This window comes from Pogoniulus pusillus, chromosome 10 (assembly GCF_015220805.1).
Source record: "Pogoniulus pusillus isolate bPogPus1 chromosome 10, bPogPus1.pri, whole genome shotgun sequence".
Taxonomy (NCBI): domain Eukaryota; kingdom Metazoa; phylum Chordata; class Aves; order Piciformes; family Lybiidae; genus Pogoniulus; species Pogoniulus pusillus.
Genome location: NC_087273.1, coordinates 5,759,898 through 5,775,150, shown reverse-complemented (window position 1 = coordinate 5,775,150; position 15,253 = coordinate 5,759,898). Strand labels below are relative to the sequence as shown.

Sequence of the window (15,253 nt, the reverse complement as noted above, 5' to 3'; positions counted from 1 at the left end):
GCTAGATGAATCTAGCTAGACTCAAATATTTCCTGGCAGGGCAGGTAGCCTGACTGTTGCAGGATACACACCTTTCTTCTTACTTGGTACAAGCTAAGATGCCAAGAAAAAAATCTTAAATCGGTCCTGAAATGCATCCCTCAAAAAAGGGGCATTACATCTGGAAAGCTCATTCCCCATTTATATCCCATCTTCATCTTTTGATACTGCAATCTTCTAAAAACAAATCTGTAGCTAAAAAGATCCAGAGTCACTTTTGAGTGGACAGGGTGAGTTTGAACTGAGCTCACAAGAGACATACCTAATCCAAGAGCCTTCTTGCACATTTGTGTTCTTAAAAGCCTAGATTCAGGGGAGTGTCTGAACACAGATGTATGTGCTTCTGAATGCAGACTTACGTGCTTCCCTGCATCCTGAGCTTTCCTTTTCACTACAAGAAGAGCTGTGATGCTTGTGCCCAACCCTTTGTCAGCTCTTGGTTTGGCTCACTGAAGTGACCTCTGTTAAGTGTCAGAGCAGGGACTAGGAGCTGTGCTTGGTATCCTGTTCTGAAATCACTGTAGCATTTTGTCCATGAGACTTACAGAACTGGATGACCACTTGGCAGCCAAGTGGTGCAGCAAGCTGAGCATTTTGGAACTGCTTATAGGATTTTTGTTCATATTGTTGAACTAAGTGGTGCTGCTTAGTGAAATATAATTCAAATACCAGCAAATTTACACAGCAGTTACCAAGAAACTGCACAAACCCTCTCCAGTAATAAATCTTGAGGTCCAGCAAAAGAGAGGACCAAAGCACTGTCAAACACTCATCTCTGGCAAGCACTTAGTGTTTCTCAGACAGGCTGAGCACCTCCCAAGCTCTTGCAGGAGTCACTGGGGTCTACATGAGCCCAGTGCTCTGGACTGGTTCCCAGCTGGAAAGCTGTGAAGCAGAGTGAAGTAAGAGGGTGCAAGGCAGGTGTCGATGTCTGAACAAACTCAACTTTTTTTTCCCTTGCATATCTGTTGTTTAATTCAATACTCAGTTGACTGCTTGGTGTGGGGTATCTCTGCTGTTGCTGCTGTTTTGAAAGTTACATAAAATGTCAATGCTTGGAATGTATCCTTGTTGGAAGCCTTCTTCCAGACAGTTTGCCAGCAAAATCTCTGGTTCATCATGGCTATTCTAGATGTGACAGTCAAGACTGTTGCTAAAGTATGTTGAAAATGGAGGCTGGTTGTGTAACACTGAGTTTCTGAGATGTGTTGGATGCTCTTCAAGACTGCCTTTTGAAAGTTCAGCCCTGTTGCAGTAGATGACCCTGCCTGGGTCCTTTCACTGTATCTGCAAAAAAACCCAGTTTATGTTCAAAGATGTCCAAATATTTACTAACACATGACCAGCTTTTGATGGTGGGGTTTGGATTGGACATTAGGAATAATGAGGAGGAAGTTGTTCAGCATGAGAGTGGTGAGAGCCTGGAGTGGGTTGCTCAGGGAGGTGGTTGAGGCTCCATCCCTGGAGGTGTTTAAGGCCAGGCTGGACGAGGCTCTGGCCAGCCTGATCTAGGGTAGGGTGTCCCTGCCCATGGCAAGGGGGTTGGAACTAGATGATCCTTTCAACCCTGACTGATTCTATGATTCTCTAATTTCTTTACTAGAAGAGTGGTCAGGCATTGGAACAGGCTGTCCAGGGAGATGGTGGAACCCCTGTCCCTGGCGGTGCTCAAAAAACCTGTAGACAGGCCACGTTAGGATGTGGTTTAATGGCCATAGTGGTCTCAGGGTAACAGTTAGACTCAATATCTTGGAGGTCTTTTCCAACTGAAATTATTCTGTTGTTCTATGAAAGTGAGTACCTGGGTATGGCACAGAACAGAAGTCCTGGAAGAAATCTCTGCAGCTAAATTGCATGGATTTTGTTTGATGCATTGCTTCTAGTCCTATTTGAAGGGTAAAAATGTCCTGTAATGGCACAAACTGAACAACATGAAAGATGTGCTTTGCTGGAAGACCTACCTCTGCCTTGTTGCAGTGCTGTACTGGCCTGCTGGAGCCTGGCTCAGTATTCCCTCTGGCAATGAGCTGTACCTGTTGCTTCACACAATAAGAAACTTGGTGTAGGTGGGTCTGGGATAATCTGTCCCCTTCCTAAATCCTTTCTAATCGTTAACAGCCCTGCAGCACGGGTTGATGTCTCTCTTTGAAAATGCATTTTCATTCACTTCAGACGTTTAAATATAGCCAGTCTCTTTTAAATCACTGCTAAACTTAGTTACAGGACACAGTAAAGGAAGCTCAGGTCCAACAGACAGGTCATTGCTCACAGGGCAACTGTTAACACAGATGGACAGAATTATCTGGTGATATTTTTGACCAGCCATACAAACTGAAATGTAAAAGCTGAACAGCTTTGCTCAGGAAGGACAGAAATAGGACAATGACTCATGTGCTTCAGGAAACTGGAGCATCTCTCTGGATAAAAGCAAGATAAACCCTCCCTTGGCCTAGTGTAGTCCTACAAGGTACTGCTGCTGCTTGTTAACTGCTCTCAGGCACTCAAAGAAAACAACAGGGCGTCTTGCCATCACTCTCCACACTCGGTGCAGCCAGCTCCAACCACACTGACCACTCACTTCTGGCATAGCCATCTTACCAAGGTGTTAACTGATGTATCTGTGTTTGAAAGGCTCTCCTGGAATCTGCTTACAATGGGCAAACAGCCAAAGCCCCTACATAAAAAAAGCAGTGGGGTGTGAGTTTGTGGGGTTTGGTTTCTTTGTTCTGTTTGGTTTTTTAAAGGTACCATTCAAACATGATTTTTATTTCTTTGACTGTGCTAACCTGCAACACTGAGGAAAAGGGAGAGCTGCAGAAATTGCACTGCAATATTTCATCAAGCCATCAACATTGCAAAGGCCAAAACTTAACCAGAGGCTCTGATTATTACTTAATACAGTACTTAGTACCTTCTGACTTGATTAGAGGGGTGTTTAGTCTGCACATTTTCCCATGGGTTCATAAACTTCTATTCAGTGCTTTTTAAGATGCCCTCATTTTAGCTGGCACTGGCTTGAGCTCCCCATTTTTGGGTTGTATATTAAAAGGACACAGATTGGGCCACATTCCCTGCTGCAGATGTTCTTCAGAGTGGCCACTCCTGCCATGCATGAGGCAATTGGCTGAATAGGTAACATTCTTTGACTGATTTAGTGGTTGCTCATCTCTAGCTGAGAAAACAAAATGAAACAAAAGGAAAAACAAACAGCTTCTGTTTTGGCTGAATTGAAACTGATTTTGTCATACAGCTTTAGTGAGAAGGCAAAAAGGTGGCAATTCCCCAAGGCTGATTTATCTGTGGTCAGAGATGTATAATTCCTGCATGACCTGGCAAAAAGGCAGTGCAGGCAGCCCCAAGAGTGACTGCTTCCCCCTCTTCTGCAGCCCTTATTCTTTCATCTCCAGTGTTGCAGGTTTGTTTTGTTTGAACAAAGTCCCTGGGTGAATTTCCTATTTGCCTCTGTGTGCGTGTTATTTGTGGCAGACACTGTACCTGGTCAGCAGCTCTAGAACTGGAGGCCCTGGACTCTATATGGTGGGCTTCAGTGGAAAGAGAGATCTGCTTAATTTTGTCCCAGGTGAAGGAGTCCAGCGGTTCCTAGCCTGGACTACTGGAAGGTTCCCACATCCTCTTTGTCACATTAGTTGAGATGACTTGCAGTAGAAGTTGTCCAGTGAGTGTTAAAAGAACCTATTGAAAGATCTTAGTTTTTTATAGTGATGTTGTTAGGAAAGCAATAATGAACTCGTTTAATTGTTAAAACAAATGTATAAGCTGATGCAAGGTGGTTTGATATTATTCAATAACCTAGCAGCAGTTGTAGCAAAGCACTAGAAATGTTATCCCATTGTCATTCCTGGGGTTTTGAGCTGTGCTGGAAAGCAGATCCAGCCACATCCACGTTCTTGCACCTCTACCCAGGTCATGAACTGATTCCAAGGGAGCAGCATTCAATAGTTGCTTATTAGTTACTAGCACTGCTATTGCTATTTAACTAATTGATGTAAGACTTAAGTCACTGACTACTACCACAATTGTGGGCAGTATCTGGACTTCTCCATCAGTACCATCCCTTAATTTTGTGATGTGGCTCTTCCCTTTGAGAGTTTGCACTTGAAAGCTGCAGATTCACCCAAACATCTAAACATTTCCAATGATTCATGAATTGAAAAGAGATCTTAACCTCTTCAGAAACTACTTATGTTGATCAGCACAGTTAAAGAAAAAAAGCTCAAGGAATGAAATGGGAGAGCAGCATAAGTTCTACTTTAATTTTAATGTCTAAACCCCTGTATTTTCTGTTAAATAATAAGGTAGTTTTACATAGGGTCTTCATTTCACTCCTTTTAACTGTTGGCTAAAACAGGTATTTTACTGGTTCTACTAAGATTTGTAACTGCACTGCTCCTTCCATAACGTGCCTTGCACTGGGCTAGTCCTTGCTTCAAATGAGGCAGAGGATGTCAGTTCTTACCTGAATAATCAGAAGCTCCTGGCATCAAAGCAGTTTGGAGATACTGTAGCTTGCATGGCAGCCACAGCATAGTCCAAGATTTGAAGCTCACCACGGGTGCTGGTCATGATGAAGGTGCACAGCTAAACAAAGCTCTCCCTGCAGTAATAATACCTGTTTTAAATGAGAACACAAAGCTTCATTTACACTGTGAAGTTGTTTAGGATTCATCAGCTTGCTGCTTTTGCTGCACACAACAAGGCTCAATGCATCTTTCAGGGCTTTGTGCAATTCAGTTTACTGCCAGCTCTGTTTTACTTGTGGGGTGCTGAGACCTCCCAGGGCTGGAGAAGGTCACCAAGATTCCAGAGCTGGCACTTGTAGCTAAACTCTGCCAGAAGTGGTGGAGGAAGATTTTATCTCTGTTTTCACCTGACAGTAACTGGGGATTCTTTTCTTAAGTTAGCCCCAAATCCCTCTTGAATTTGCTCTACTTTTGGAACCTGGGAAAAGTGGAAATTCCCAGCCTGTAGGAGACCTGCAGAGGGCCTTTCCAGGGGATATGCATTGGCTGGGAATGCAAATGTGTTCCAGGCAATGGCTTGTCCTGGCCAAATGTTTGACTGCAGTAGGTCAAGTGGGTAGGAGTTACTACTGCCTTGCAGGCACCTCTCATGGGTTTACTGTTGCACAATGAGCAGGAAGGGAAGATACTGACTGTAAAATGGGACTGCTCGTTTCAAACAGGGAAAAAAGAATGCTAGATGGTTCTCCTGCCATGTCCTTCACTGAAACAGGCAGACTTGCATTCCTGCCCAGGGAGGTGGCTGAATCATCATCCCTGGAGGTATTTAAGACAGGTAGATCACAGAATCATAGACGTGGTCCTGAGAGACATCACTTAGCAGCCTTGGTAGTGCTGGATTAATGGTTGACCTCAATGGTCTTAAAGGTCTTTTTCAGCCTAAAAAACTCTGTCATTCTCCTTTCCAAGCACTTCTCCTTTGTTATTATTGCTAGAGCATTGTAGAAATTGAAATGAGAAGGCTGTAAGTTAACTTGTACCAGTTAATCCAGCCAGGTGCCTGAACACAGGCAGCTCAGCTCACTCCTCTAGCTTGCAAGAGAAGGAAGGCAGCACCCAGGGCTCTGTTTTGCCCTCTAGACAGTCACTGTACACCCCTGTCAAGTGATCCCACCAGTGCCCAGGGCAGATTGCCCAGAGAGCCACTGCCAGCTGACTGCATTGGTCTGCAGGCACAAGGCAAGGCAGAATCCAGTTGTACCTTTGCAGTGGGACCTCCAGCAAACTGACGGTGCCTTTCTGAACAAAGCCAGTGGCTTGCTGGCTGAATCCTCTATCTCTTGGCAAGGCCTGGGGAAGCGCAGTGAGACTGTAACAACTCTGACAGCAGCGGGAGAGTGCAGCAGACTCATGTGAAAGAGCAATCCAGTGTTTCTCTTCGGGTGCACTCTGTGGGGCTACAGTTACTGTAATTCAATTGCCCACCTCAGCACCTAACAGAAGGGAAGAACAGCTTTATGCTGGCATACTGTGCCCAAGAATGAGGACAAGAGCCCTGTAACATGAGGTGAGCCAGTGGGACAGGAAAGCTGTTTGCTATAAGCACTGTACCTTGCACTGCTTTTACTCCACTTGCCCTCTCTGCATGGAGCCATGTTGTTGCACAGAAATGCTTCCCCTCTCCACTCCCTCTCTCGTTCCTCAGCCCTAGCTGCATGCTTACTTGCTCTATTATTTTTTGTTTAGATATGTAGATTTAGTTTAAATTTAAAACTACTGGCAATGTAGAGTACAAGTTGTCTTGGTTTCACCAGCTGAAACTGCTGGAGGCAGTACTAAAACCTCTCTCTCTGATGTGATGTTTATAGCAACTCTGATGAACTCTGGGACCACTGCAACAGTGGCTCTGCTCCGGGATGGAATTGAGCTGGTTGTGGCAAGTGTGGGAGACAGTCGTGCTCTGCTCTGTCGAAAGGGAAAGGCCATGAAACTCACCATTGACCACACTCCAGAGAGAAAGGAGGAGAAGGAAAGGTACCTGTCAGCTGATGATGTGGTTTCCCAGGGCATGGCCTTGGTCAGAGTGTGCTTGTGGCCTGCTGCTGGGCTGGAAGAAAGCAGAGAGTTGAACACAGAATCACAGAATGGTAGGGATTGGAAGACACCTCTAGAGATCATCAAGTCCAACCCCCCTGCCAAAGGAGGATCACCTAGGGCAGCTCACACAGGATGCAGGACCACAGATGGGTCTTGAAAGTCTCCACAGAAGAAGTCTCCACAACTTCTCCGGGCAGGCTGCTCCAGGGCTCCAGCAGCCTCACAGTAAAGAAGTTTGTCCTCATTTTGGGCTGGAATTTTCAAGGTTCCATTTTGTATCCACTGCCCCTTGTCCTATCACAGGACACCACTGAAAAGAGCCTGGTCCCTGCTTCTTGACACCCACCCTGCAGATATTTATAAACACTAATAAGATCTCCTCTCAGTCTTCCATCACCCTCATAATGTCCTGAGACCACTCCTGAGCTGGCAGAAAGCAGCACAGTTCTGGTTAATTTATTTGGTTCTGTTTAGAGAGCTGGGGCTGTGGAAAGGCCTGCTTGAGCATAAACTGCCCAGCAGTAAAAGCATCACAGTTAGAGCTCACTATGGTGCCACAAGCACATGCTCCAGACTTGTCCAGAACTGCCAAGTTAGAGCTAAAGCCTGAAGAAATCACAGAATGGTTTAGGTTGGAAGGAACCTCAAAGCTCATCCAGTTCTAACCCCCTGCCATAAGCAGGGACACCTCCCATTAGCTCAGGTTGCTCAAGGCCTCATCCAGCCTGGCATTAGACACCTCCAGGGAGGGAACAACCACGACCTTCTTGGGCAGCCTGTGCCAATGTCTCACCACCCTCACTGTAAAGAACTTCTTCCTAACATCTAGTTTCAATCTCCCCTCTGCCAGTTTAAACTCATTACTCCTCGTCCTGTCACTACAAGACCTTGTCAACAGTCCCTCCCCAGCCCTCCTGTAGGCCCCCTTCCAATAACTGGAAGGCCACTATAAGGTCTCCTTGAAGCCTTCTCTTCTCCAGGCTGAAAAGCTCCAATTCTCTCAGCCTGTCCTCATAGCAGCACTGCTGCAGCCCTCTGAGCATCTTGGTGGCCTCCTCTGGACTGGCTCTAACAGTTCCATGTCCTTCTTGTGTTGGGGGCTCCAGAACTGCACACAGGACTGAGATGGGGTCTGAGGAGTGCAGAGTAAAGAGGCAGAATCCCCTCCCTTGCCCTGCTGGCCACAATGCTCTTGCTGCAGCTCAGCACACAGTTGCTGTCTGGGCTGCACTCACACTGCAGGCTCATGTTGAGCTTTTCATCACCCCAGACCCCCAGGTCCTTTCTTCAGGGCTGTTCTCAGCCATTCGCCACCCAGCCTGAAGTTGTGCTGTGGATCCCCAGTCAGGAGTCAGCCCACTGCTTCACAACCCTTCCAGCAGCAAAAGCCAGTCCTCAGTCTCCCAGTTCAGATCCTCTGTACTCCATTCCACACCAGTAACTAGTACCAGCAAGGGCAGGTGGAGGCAGGAGCACTGGTGTGAAGCAGTAACTCATATTTGGCTTTTTCTTCTGTGCCCCTCGACAGGATCAGGAGGTGTGGTGGCTTCGTGTCCTGGAACAGTGTGGGACAGCCTCACGTGAACGGTAGACTTGCAATGACTCGGAGCATAGGAGACCTGGATCTCAAAACCAGTGGTGTCATAGCCCAGCCAGAAACAAAAAGGGTGCAGGTAAAAGAGGGCCTGGTGAAGAGGGACAGCAACACTCAGATTGAGTGGCCTCCTGTGTGTGATGCAGGTGGCTGTACCCATATAACCTCTGCCCAGGTGAAGCCTAACAGCTAAGCTTGGGTTTTTGTTTGTGGTGAAGTACCCAAAGACTGAGTCTAATTAACTAATCTCAGACTAAAGGGACAGAAAAGAATCATAGAATGGTTTAGGTTGGAAGTGACCTCAAAGCTCAGCCAGTTTCAACCCCCTGCCATAGGCAGGGACACTTCCCACTAGAATAGGTTGCTCAAGGCCTCATCCAACCTGTCCTTGAACACCTCCAGGGAGGGAGCAGCCACAATCTGGCAGTGGTGATAAATTCAAGCAGATTAAATTCTAAATCCCATGTATTATCCCATGGTATTCCCATCCCAGTGCCATGTAGGGCAAGGGAAGAAAGGTAACACATGAAACCCATTGCTGAAATACAAAACCAGTGGCCTGCTGGGGGCTTGTGGCCAAATTCTGAGGTGAATGCTGATAGAAACCCAGCCCTGACAGCCGAGTTGGGCATCAATGGGCTGTCAGGGGGTGGAGAAAAGTAGAATATGTAGAGGTTTGCACATATGGGAGGAAGGGAGGAGAAGAGGGCAGTTGCATGCATCTCACTGTAGCTCTGTAGTTGCGCAGAAGCCCAATCAGCCACCCAGCAGGCATCCAGCACAGTTGTTTCCTCTCTTGCAGGATGGCTTTGCCCTCAGCTTATGTTACCCAGTTCACCTCAGAGGCAACTTCTGTTCAGCTGGTCCTAACTGAGCAGCACCCACTGGGCCTGAGGGGTTTAGGGAGATGTCTGCAGTGCTGCCGTGCCTTCCTGAGTGAAAGGAAGCATTTTGTTTACTGAGTAACGTATAGAGCTGGAGGCTTGGCCTCAGTGTATTCAGATAGCTGCTTCCTAGAACAGGACCCACCTGAAGATGCTTTCACCAGCACAGGGAGAACAATGTGTGATGGCTGTGCTGGAAGAGTCAGGAAGCAGCCTTTGGCTAGCCAAGGGTCTGGGGTAGCTCTTGCATGGGAAACAGAAGAAGATGTAGCATCTCCAGAAGAAATCCTCTGCAACAGAGCACAGAAGCATGAAGGCAGGGAAATGATTTTGCTTTGCAGTGCTGGCTCCATCGTTGTCATCCTGTGTCTCTCTCTGGCAGCTGCATCATGCAGATGACAGCTTTCTGGTCCTCACCACAGATGGTATCAACTTCATGGTGAACAGCCAAGAGATTTGTGACTCCATTAAGCAGTGCCATGATCCTGCTGAAGCTGCCCACGTTGTTACTGAACAGGTAATGCCAGGCCTTCTCTGGGCACCAAGTGCTCCTGCTTGGTTTTGCTTTGGTTTGAAAGGAGCAAGTGTACAGCCCACAGATTGAAGTGAAATAAGCTGTGCTGGTTGAGACATTCCCTGATCCTGCCAGCTGGCCTCTTCCTTACCCTGGGTCTTCCCACTTGCCTGTCAGGCACCATTTCAATTAACTTGCTTAGCCACTGAACTGCTGTGGGTACTGTAAGCACAGCTGACTCCTGTAGCTGAGTATGACATCAGCATAGATGGCAATTGCCACTCTCTCACCAGGCTCTTGGATGGTGGCACAGAATCATGGAATCACTGATGTTGGAAGAGACCTCTAAGATCATCCAGTCCAACCATCAGCCCAGCACCACCATGACCACTAAACCACGTCCTAAAGTGCCATCTCTATAAGTTTTTTTAACACCTCCAGGGATGAGGACTCCACCACCTCCCTGAGCAGCCTGTTCCAATGCCTCCCCACTCTTGCAGCAAAGAATTTTTTCCTAATATCCAACCTAAACTCTCCCTTGAGGTCATTTCCTTTCCTCCTATCACTTGTTACTAAGAACAAGTGACCCAACACCCACCTCACTCCAGCCTCCCTTCAGGGAGTTGCAGAGAGCAAAGAGGTCTCTTCTCCGCCTCCTCTTCTCCACACTAAATCCAAGATCTCTCAGCTGCTCCTCACCAGCCCTGGTCTCCAGACCTTTCACCAAGGTCATTGCCCTTCTCTGGACACACTCCAGCATGTCAGCACCCAAAACCACCCTCAATACTCGAGGTGTGGCCATAGCAGTGCCCAGTACAGGGGGACAATCACTTGCTGGTGCTGCTGGTCATACTGTTGCTGATGCAGGCCAGGATGCTGCTGGCCTTGCCCACTTGGGCACTCTGCACTGTGCAGAGCTGTACCACAACACAGCATCAGGGCCGGGAAGGGGCAAGCTCTGCAGGACAGTCCCATGCAGAGCCAGAGTCTCCTTTCCCCAGCGAGATGCTGCTGCTGACAGTTGGTTTCTTTCAGGCAATGCAGTTCGGCACCGAGGACAACAGCACCGTTGTCATTGTGCCGTTTGGAGCCTGGGGCAAGTACAAGAACAACGAGATCAACTTCTCCTTCAGCCGCAGCTTTGCTTCCAGTGGGAGGTGGGCCTGAAGACCTGCCCGAGTTGTCTCTTCCTGCCACCACCTGGACACAGCATGCTACAGTTGCTAGGTTGACGTAGTGTCTTGTCCATCTCTTCTGTTCCCAGTGTTGTAGGAGGTGCCACGGTGCCTTCCCTGTGCTTATGGCTGATCGCGTTCTGCTGTGTTCCTATATTCCAGTCAGCCTTGAGGCAGCTATTTCTTTGGGTCTGTAGTCCCAGCAGCTCTGCACATCACTTGGTTCATGTAGATGAGGCTCTGGGGTTTCACCCACGGCTGGAGGTGTTGCACAATTGTTTCATGCCTATTTATGTTACCCAGGACCCTTAGTTACCTGGCAGCTGTGTAAGTCTGAGCCTGAGCCACATGCTGGCTCCCTTGTACCTCAACAGATGGGGGAACAAATGCACAGAATCCTAGAGCAGGCAAGAGAATTTGTTGTCTTCCTCTGCTGTGCAAGCACCCAAAGCTTCCCTGTGCTTCAGGAGAAGAGGGTGAAGAATGAAGGAAGTGTTTCAGTGATGTTTATGTTCTGATGCCAGTGGCGTTTGGTGTAGCTGAACAAATTCCTGAGCCAGTGCTGCTTTTGCAGGGCTTTGTGCCCTCCCTGCCATCATCTGTGATGATCTAGCTCCAAGGAGACAGAGCAGGCTGGAGCCATGTGCCTTTGAACAGATGGGAACACTTCTCCATTTGCTCCAAAGCCTGTATGGTCTCTGTGGACCACAAGGAAGCCCCTTGCAGTTTTCTCTCTTTGGTGTGCCAGTGCTTGACAGGAACATGGAGAAGGGAAAAAGCTGCACACTTTTGATACCCAGAGACTCTCCAGATCAACCTGAATTACTACTTTTTTGTTTTTAAAAAAGAAAACCAGCTACCTTCCAAGAGTTTACTAGTGAAGATTCTTTGGAAGTGTGGAACAGACAGGAGAGTTTATTTCTTCATAAATCCATGAGGATTTTCCTGCCCTCCACTGAAGGTTTCAGTTATTCGTGATCTCCTGTGTCTCTTTGTGGTACACAGGGAGCTGTGAAGTGCCCAAAGCAAGCCAGCTAGAGAAGGGGGTGAGCATTATAATAATGTGAGAGAACTTCTCTTAAGTTTTGGGTATTGTCTCTAGCAGGTGTCAGATACTCAGACACCAGGAAGTAGTTTTATATTTCAAGTGTTTCCACTTCCCTTTCCAGAGGGATTCTGCATCTAGGGAGGCATGGGAAGGGCAGAACTCTGAGCCAGCTCCTCCTGCTGCTGTGACACGGACTGCAGGTGAGATGTTGGCAGCAGGTGAAGACCTATCTCAGTGTGCCTCCTTCAGAGCATCTTCCTCTGCTTCACACCAGGGGTGCAGGTCCTGTGGCCTCCAGGTCACCTTGTTGCAATGAAACACGGGCAGCATGGGCAGAGAAGACCCCAGTCTCTTCTCAGGCTTGCCACAGTATTTTTGATTCTGTGAGTTTTGCAACAAAACAAATCTGCCTGATCCTAAATCACCTTGCAAGAAGTATTTCTGAGATGGCAGAGTCTCCTTTTCCAGTGTGAAGTCCACGTCGGTGCTGTGAGCCCTTTCCTTTTAGCCCAGGGTTACACCTTAGGCAGTCATTCCACATGGGTTTCCTTGCCTCTGTGGCAGCACCCGGCAGAGCAGAGTTTGCAAGCTCAGAGAGCTGCTCTACGAACTGCTTACCACTAGTTTGTGCTGCAGCACCAGCAGCTGAGAGCGTTTCTCCTGCTAAAGCAGCAAGTGTAGAGCTGCTAGCAAAGGGTTAATTACCCGCAGCAGGCTGCTTTGGACAGTGAAGGGTAATAACTCCATCTCTGGACAGGCAGTTGCTATGGGGGTGGCTTTGGTATCAAGTGTCAGACAGGCTTGAGCAGTGCTGCAGGGATTTGGAGCAGCTCCATCACAAGCTCCAGCCAGCTCCTAGTGCTGCTCATTTCTGTTTGGCCAGCTTAGCCATCCCGCCTGCTTTCAGCTGGAGAGCAGAGCTATTCAGACTGCAACTGCAGTTCCAGGTCAGTCTCACTGACACCTGAAAAGGGAAAATTCACACTAAAATGCCACTTGCAGCCTTGATGGAGAGCTGGTCCGTGGGAGGTGAATACAGTGCAAGAGATTGAGATGGGGATGAGGTCCACCAGTTCACTTAATAGAGGTTCCTCAGTATAAACAGAATGGGTTTTGGCTGGTGAAGACCTTTAAGGTCATTAAGTCCCAACTATTCTCTAACTCTGTCGAGGCTGGGGGCTAAGCCATGCCTCTCAGCAACACATCTCTGCCTCTGTGAAACACCTCCAGGGATGGAGATTCAACTACCACTCTGGGAAGCCTGTGCCAGGCTTTGAGAAACCTGTTCAGTGAAGAAGTTCCTTCTAATGTCCCATCTATATACAGTCCCTTTGGGTAGGAAAGCTCAGGGTTGGAGAATAATTGTGGAGCACAGTTTATGGTTGAGAAGGGGGTGTGAAGAGAAAGGAGTAAATGAGCACCATTGCTGCTTTGTACATGCTTGGGGAAATGAAAAGTGTGAGGAGCTTGGAACCACTCCAGGGTTTCCACCGAATCCAAAGGATCAGGGTGTCAGATCACCTTTTCTGTCTCAGCAAGAGCATGTGCTGTGGTCAGAGCATTGGGATTTCTTGCCAAGGCAGAAGCACAAAACCACAGACACCAGTGAAACTGGTGTCACAGTGATTTGTCCTCAGTAAATTCAGTGGTCACCCTCCTCACAGGCTCACTGTCTGGTACAGCAACACTCTTGGTATTCCTTGGTTCTGCAGCTGCTGCTCTCACCACAAATTGCTCCAGAGAGGTGTCCTCTTCACCCAGGACATCAAGTGCACAGGCAGCAGCATCTATCATAGCTCTGTACAGCCTGAAGTGCAATTGCACACCTGGGTTCCACTGTTTGCCTTAGGGCTCTGTCTGAATCACCTGGTTTGATGTTTGGTGGGATTGATGCCCAGAATTCATCTACTTCATTTGACAGAGATGTCTGTTTGGCCTTTTTTTTTTAAGAAAAAAAACATTGGTTCATCAACTCCAAGCTCCAATGGAGCAGATCCATCTGTACTGGAATGCTTAAAACATCTTGTAATAAACAATTGGCTCCTAGACCTGTGTTCTTTCAAGTTGGTTTGTCTTTTTCCACCCCACTGTGACCTGCCAGAGGAGTTTCTGCTTCTTAAGTTGTGTCCTGTCTGTCCCCTAAGCCCCCAGCCCTGCCATAGAAACTTCTGCCAACCAAGGCTTTGCCTGCAGATGCATTTCCCCAGTGACTATCAAGTCTGAATCTCTGGTGATCATCTAGGGTGACCCCAGAGCAAGTTGCCCAGGATGGTATCTAGGTAGGTTTACAAAGTGTGCAGCAGAGAAGGAGGCTTCACAACCTCTGTGGGAAGGCTGCTCCAGGGCTCCAGCACCCTGACAACAAAGAAGTTTTTCCTTAAGTTCAAGTGAAGCCTCTTGTGTTGCAGCTGGTGCCCACTGCCCCTTGTCCCATCACAGGGCACCACTGAAAAGAGCCCAGCCCCATCCTCATGACCTCAACCCAGGGTCAGGGGCACCCGTCCAGGGACAGGGCCTCAACCATGCCCCTGGGCAACCCATGCCAGGCTCTCACCACTCTAATGCTGAAGAACTTCCCCCTGACATCCAATCTGAACCTACCTATCGCCAGCTTTGCGCCATTCCCCCTAGTCCTGCCACTCCCTCGTAGCCTAAAAAGTCCCTCTCCAGCTTTTTTGTAGGCCCTCTTCAGATCCTGGAAGGCCACAAGAAGGTCCCCTGGGAGCCTCCTCTGCTCCAGCCTGCACAGCCCCAACTCTTTCAGTCTGTGCTCACAGCAGAGCTTCTGCAGCCTCTGAGCATCCTCCTGGCCCTGCTCTGGACATGCTCCAGCACATCCACATCCTTCTTGTAATGGGGGCTCCAGAATTGGATGCAAGGGAGGAGCCAGGAGGACCTGGGGTCCGGTTCAAGACCCCCCCCGCCAAGGAGGGTTAACCCCTTACACCCTGCAGCTATAACCAGCAGTTTTCACACCGTGTTTGCGATTGCCCAGGCAAGCACTCATCTCTTAACTGCACCTGTCTTGCTTCAGCTCCTCCTAGGAAAACGGCAGTGTCAAGTTCTCTGGTCCATTCCTACAGTCTCCTTGCCACTCCTTCATAGCCCAAAGGAATTCGGGACTGGTCCCTTCACTTCGTGACACAAGGAGAGAGAGAAATACACAGAGGGAAAAGCTTTTCCTCTGTGAGGTGACAAAACAGCGGAGCAGGCTGCCCAGAGGCTGTGGAGTCTCCTGCCCTGGAGACATTCAAAACCCACCTGGATGTGTTCCTCTGGGTTATCCTGCTCTGGCAATGGGGCTGCACCTCGCTGTTCTTTCGGGGTCCCTTCCAACCGCTAACATGCTGTGGTTCTCTGGCAGTTCTGAGGCATGTCGGAGGAGCGCAGGTAGCGCTGCGGCTCCATCTGACTGCCCAGG

General features: G+C 48.4%; 1 protein-coding gene and 1 long non-coding RNA gene across 2 annotated transcripts in view; one reads left to right on the top strand and one right to left on the bottom strand.

Moving 5' to 3' along the window:
• Nucleotides 1-13,878, top strand: part of PPM1K (protein phosphatase, Mg2+/Mn2+ dependent 1K) — a 21,526-nt gene extending 7,648 nt beyond the window's left edge. The window contains exons 4-7 of the mRNA XM_064149639.1: nt 6,389-6,554; nt 8,146-8,290; nt 9,478-9,612; nt 10,645-13,878. Of these exons, the coding sequence (XP_064005709.1) occupies nt 6,389-6,554; nt 8,146-8,290; nt 9,478-9,612; nt 10,645-10,776 (578 nt within the window). The 3' untranslated portion in view covers nt 10,777-13,878. The remainder of the gene's footprint in view (nt 1-6,388; nt 6,555-8,145; nt 8,291-9,477; nt 9,613-10,644) is intronic.
• LOC135178624 (uncharacterized) lies at nt 4,491-15,253 on the bottom strand. Its single transcript, XR_010303646.1, has 3 exons — nt 15,094-15,253; nt 6,559-6,627; nt 4,491-4,669 (listed from the first exon to the last, which is right to left on the bottom strand). It is a non-coding gene; the product is annotated as an uncharacterized LOC135178624 (long non-coding RNA).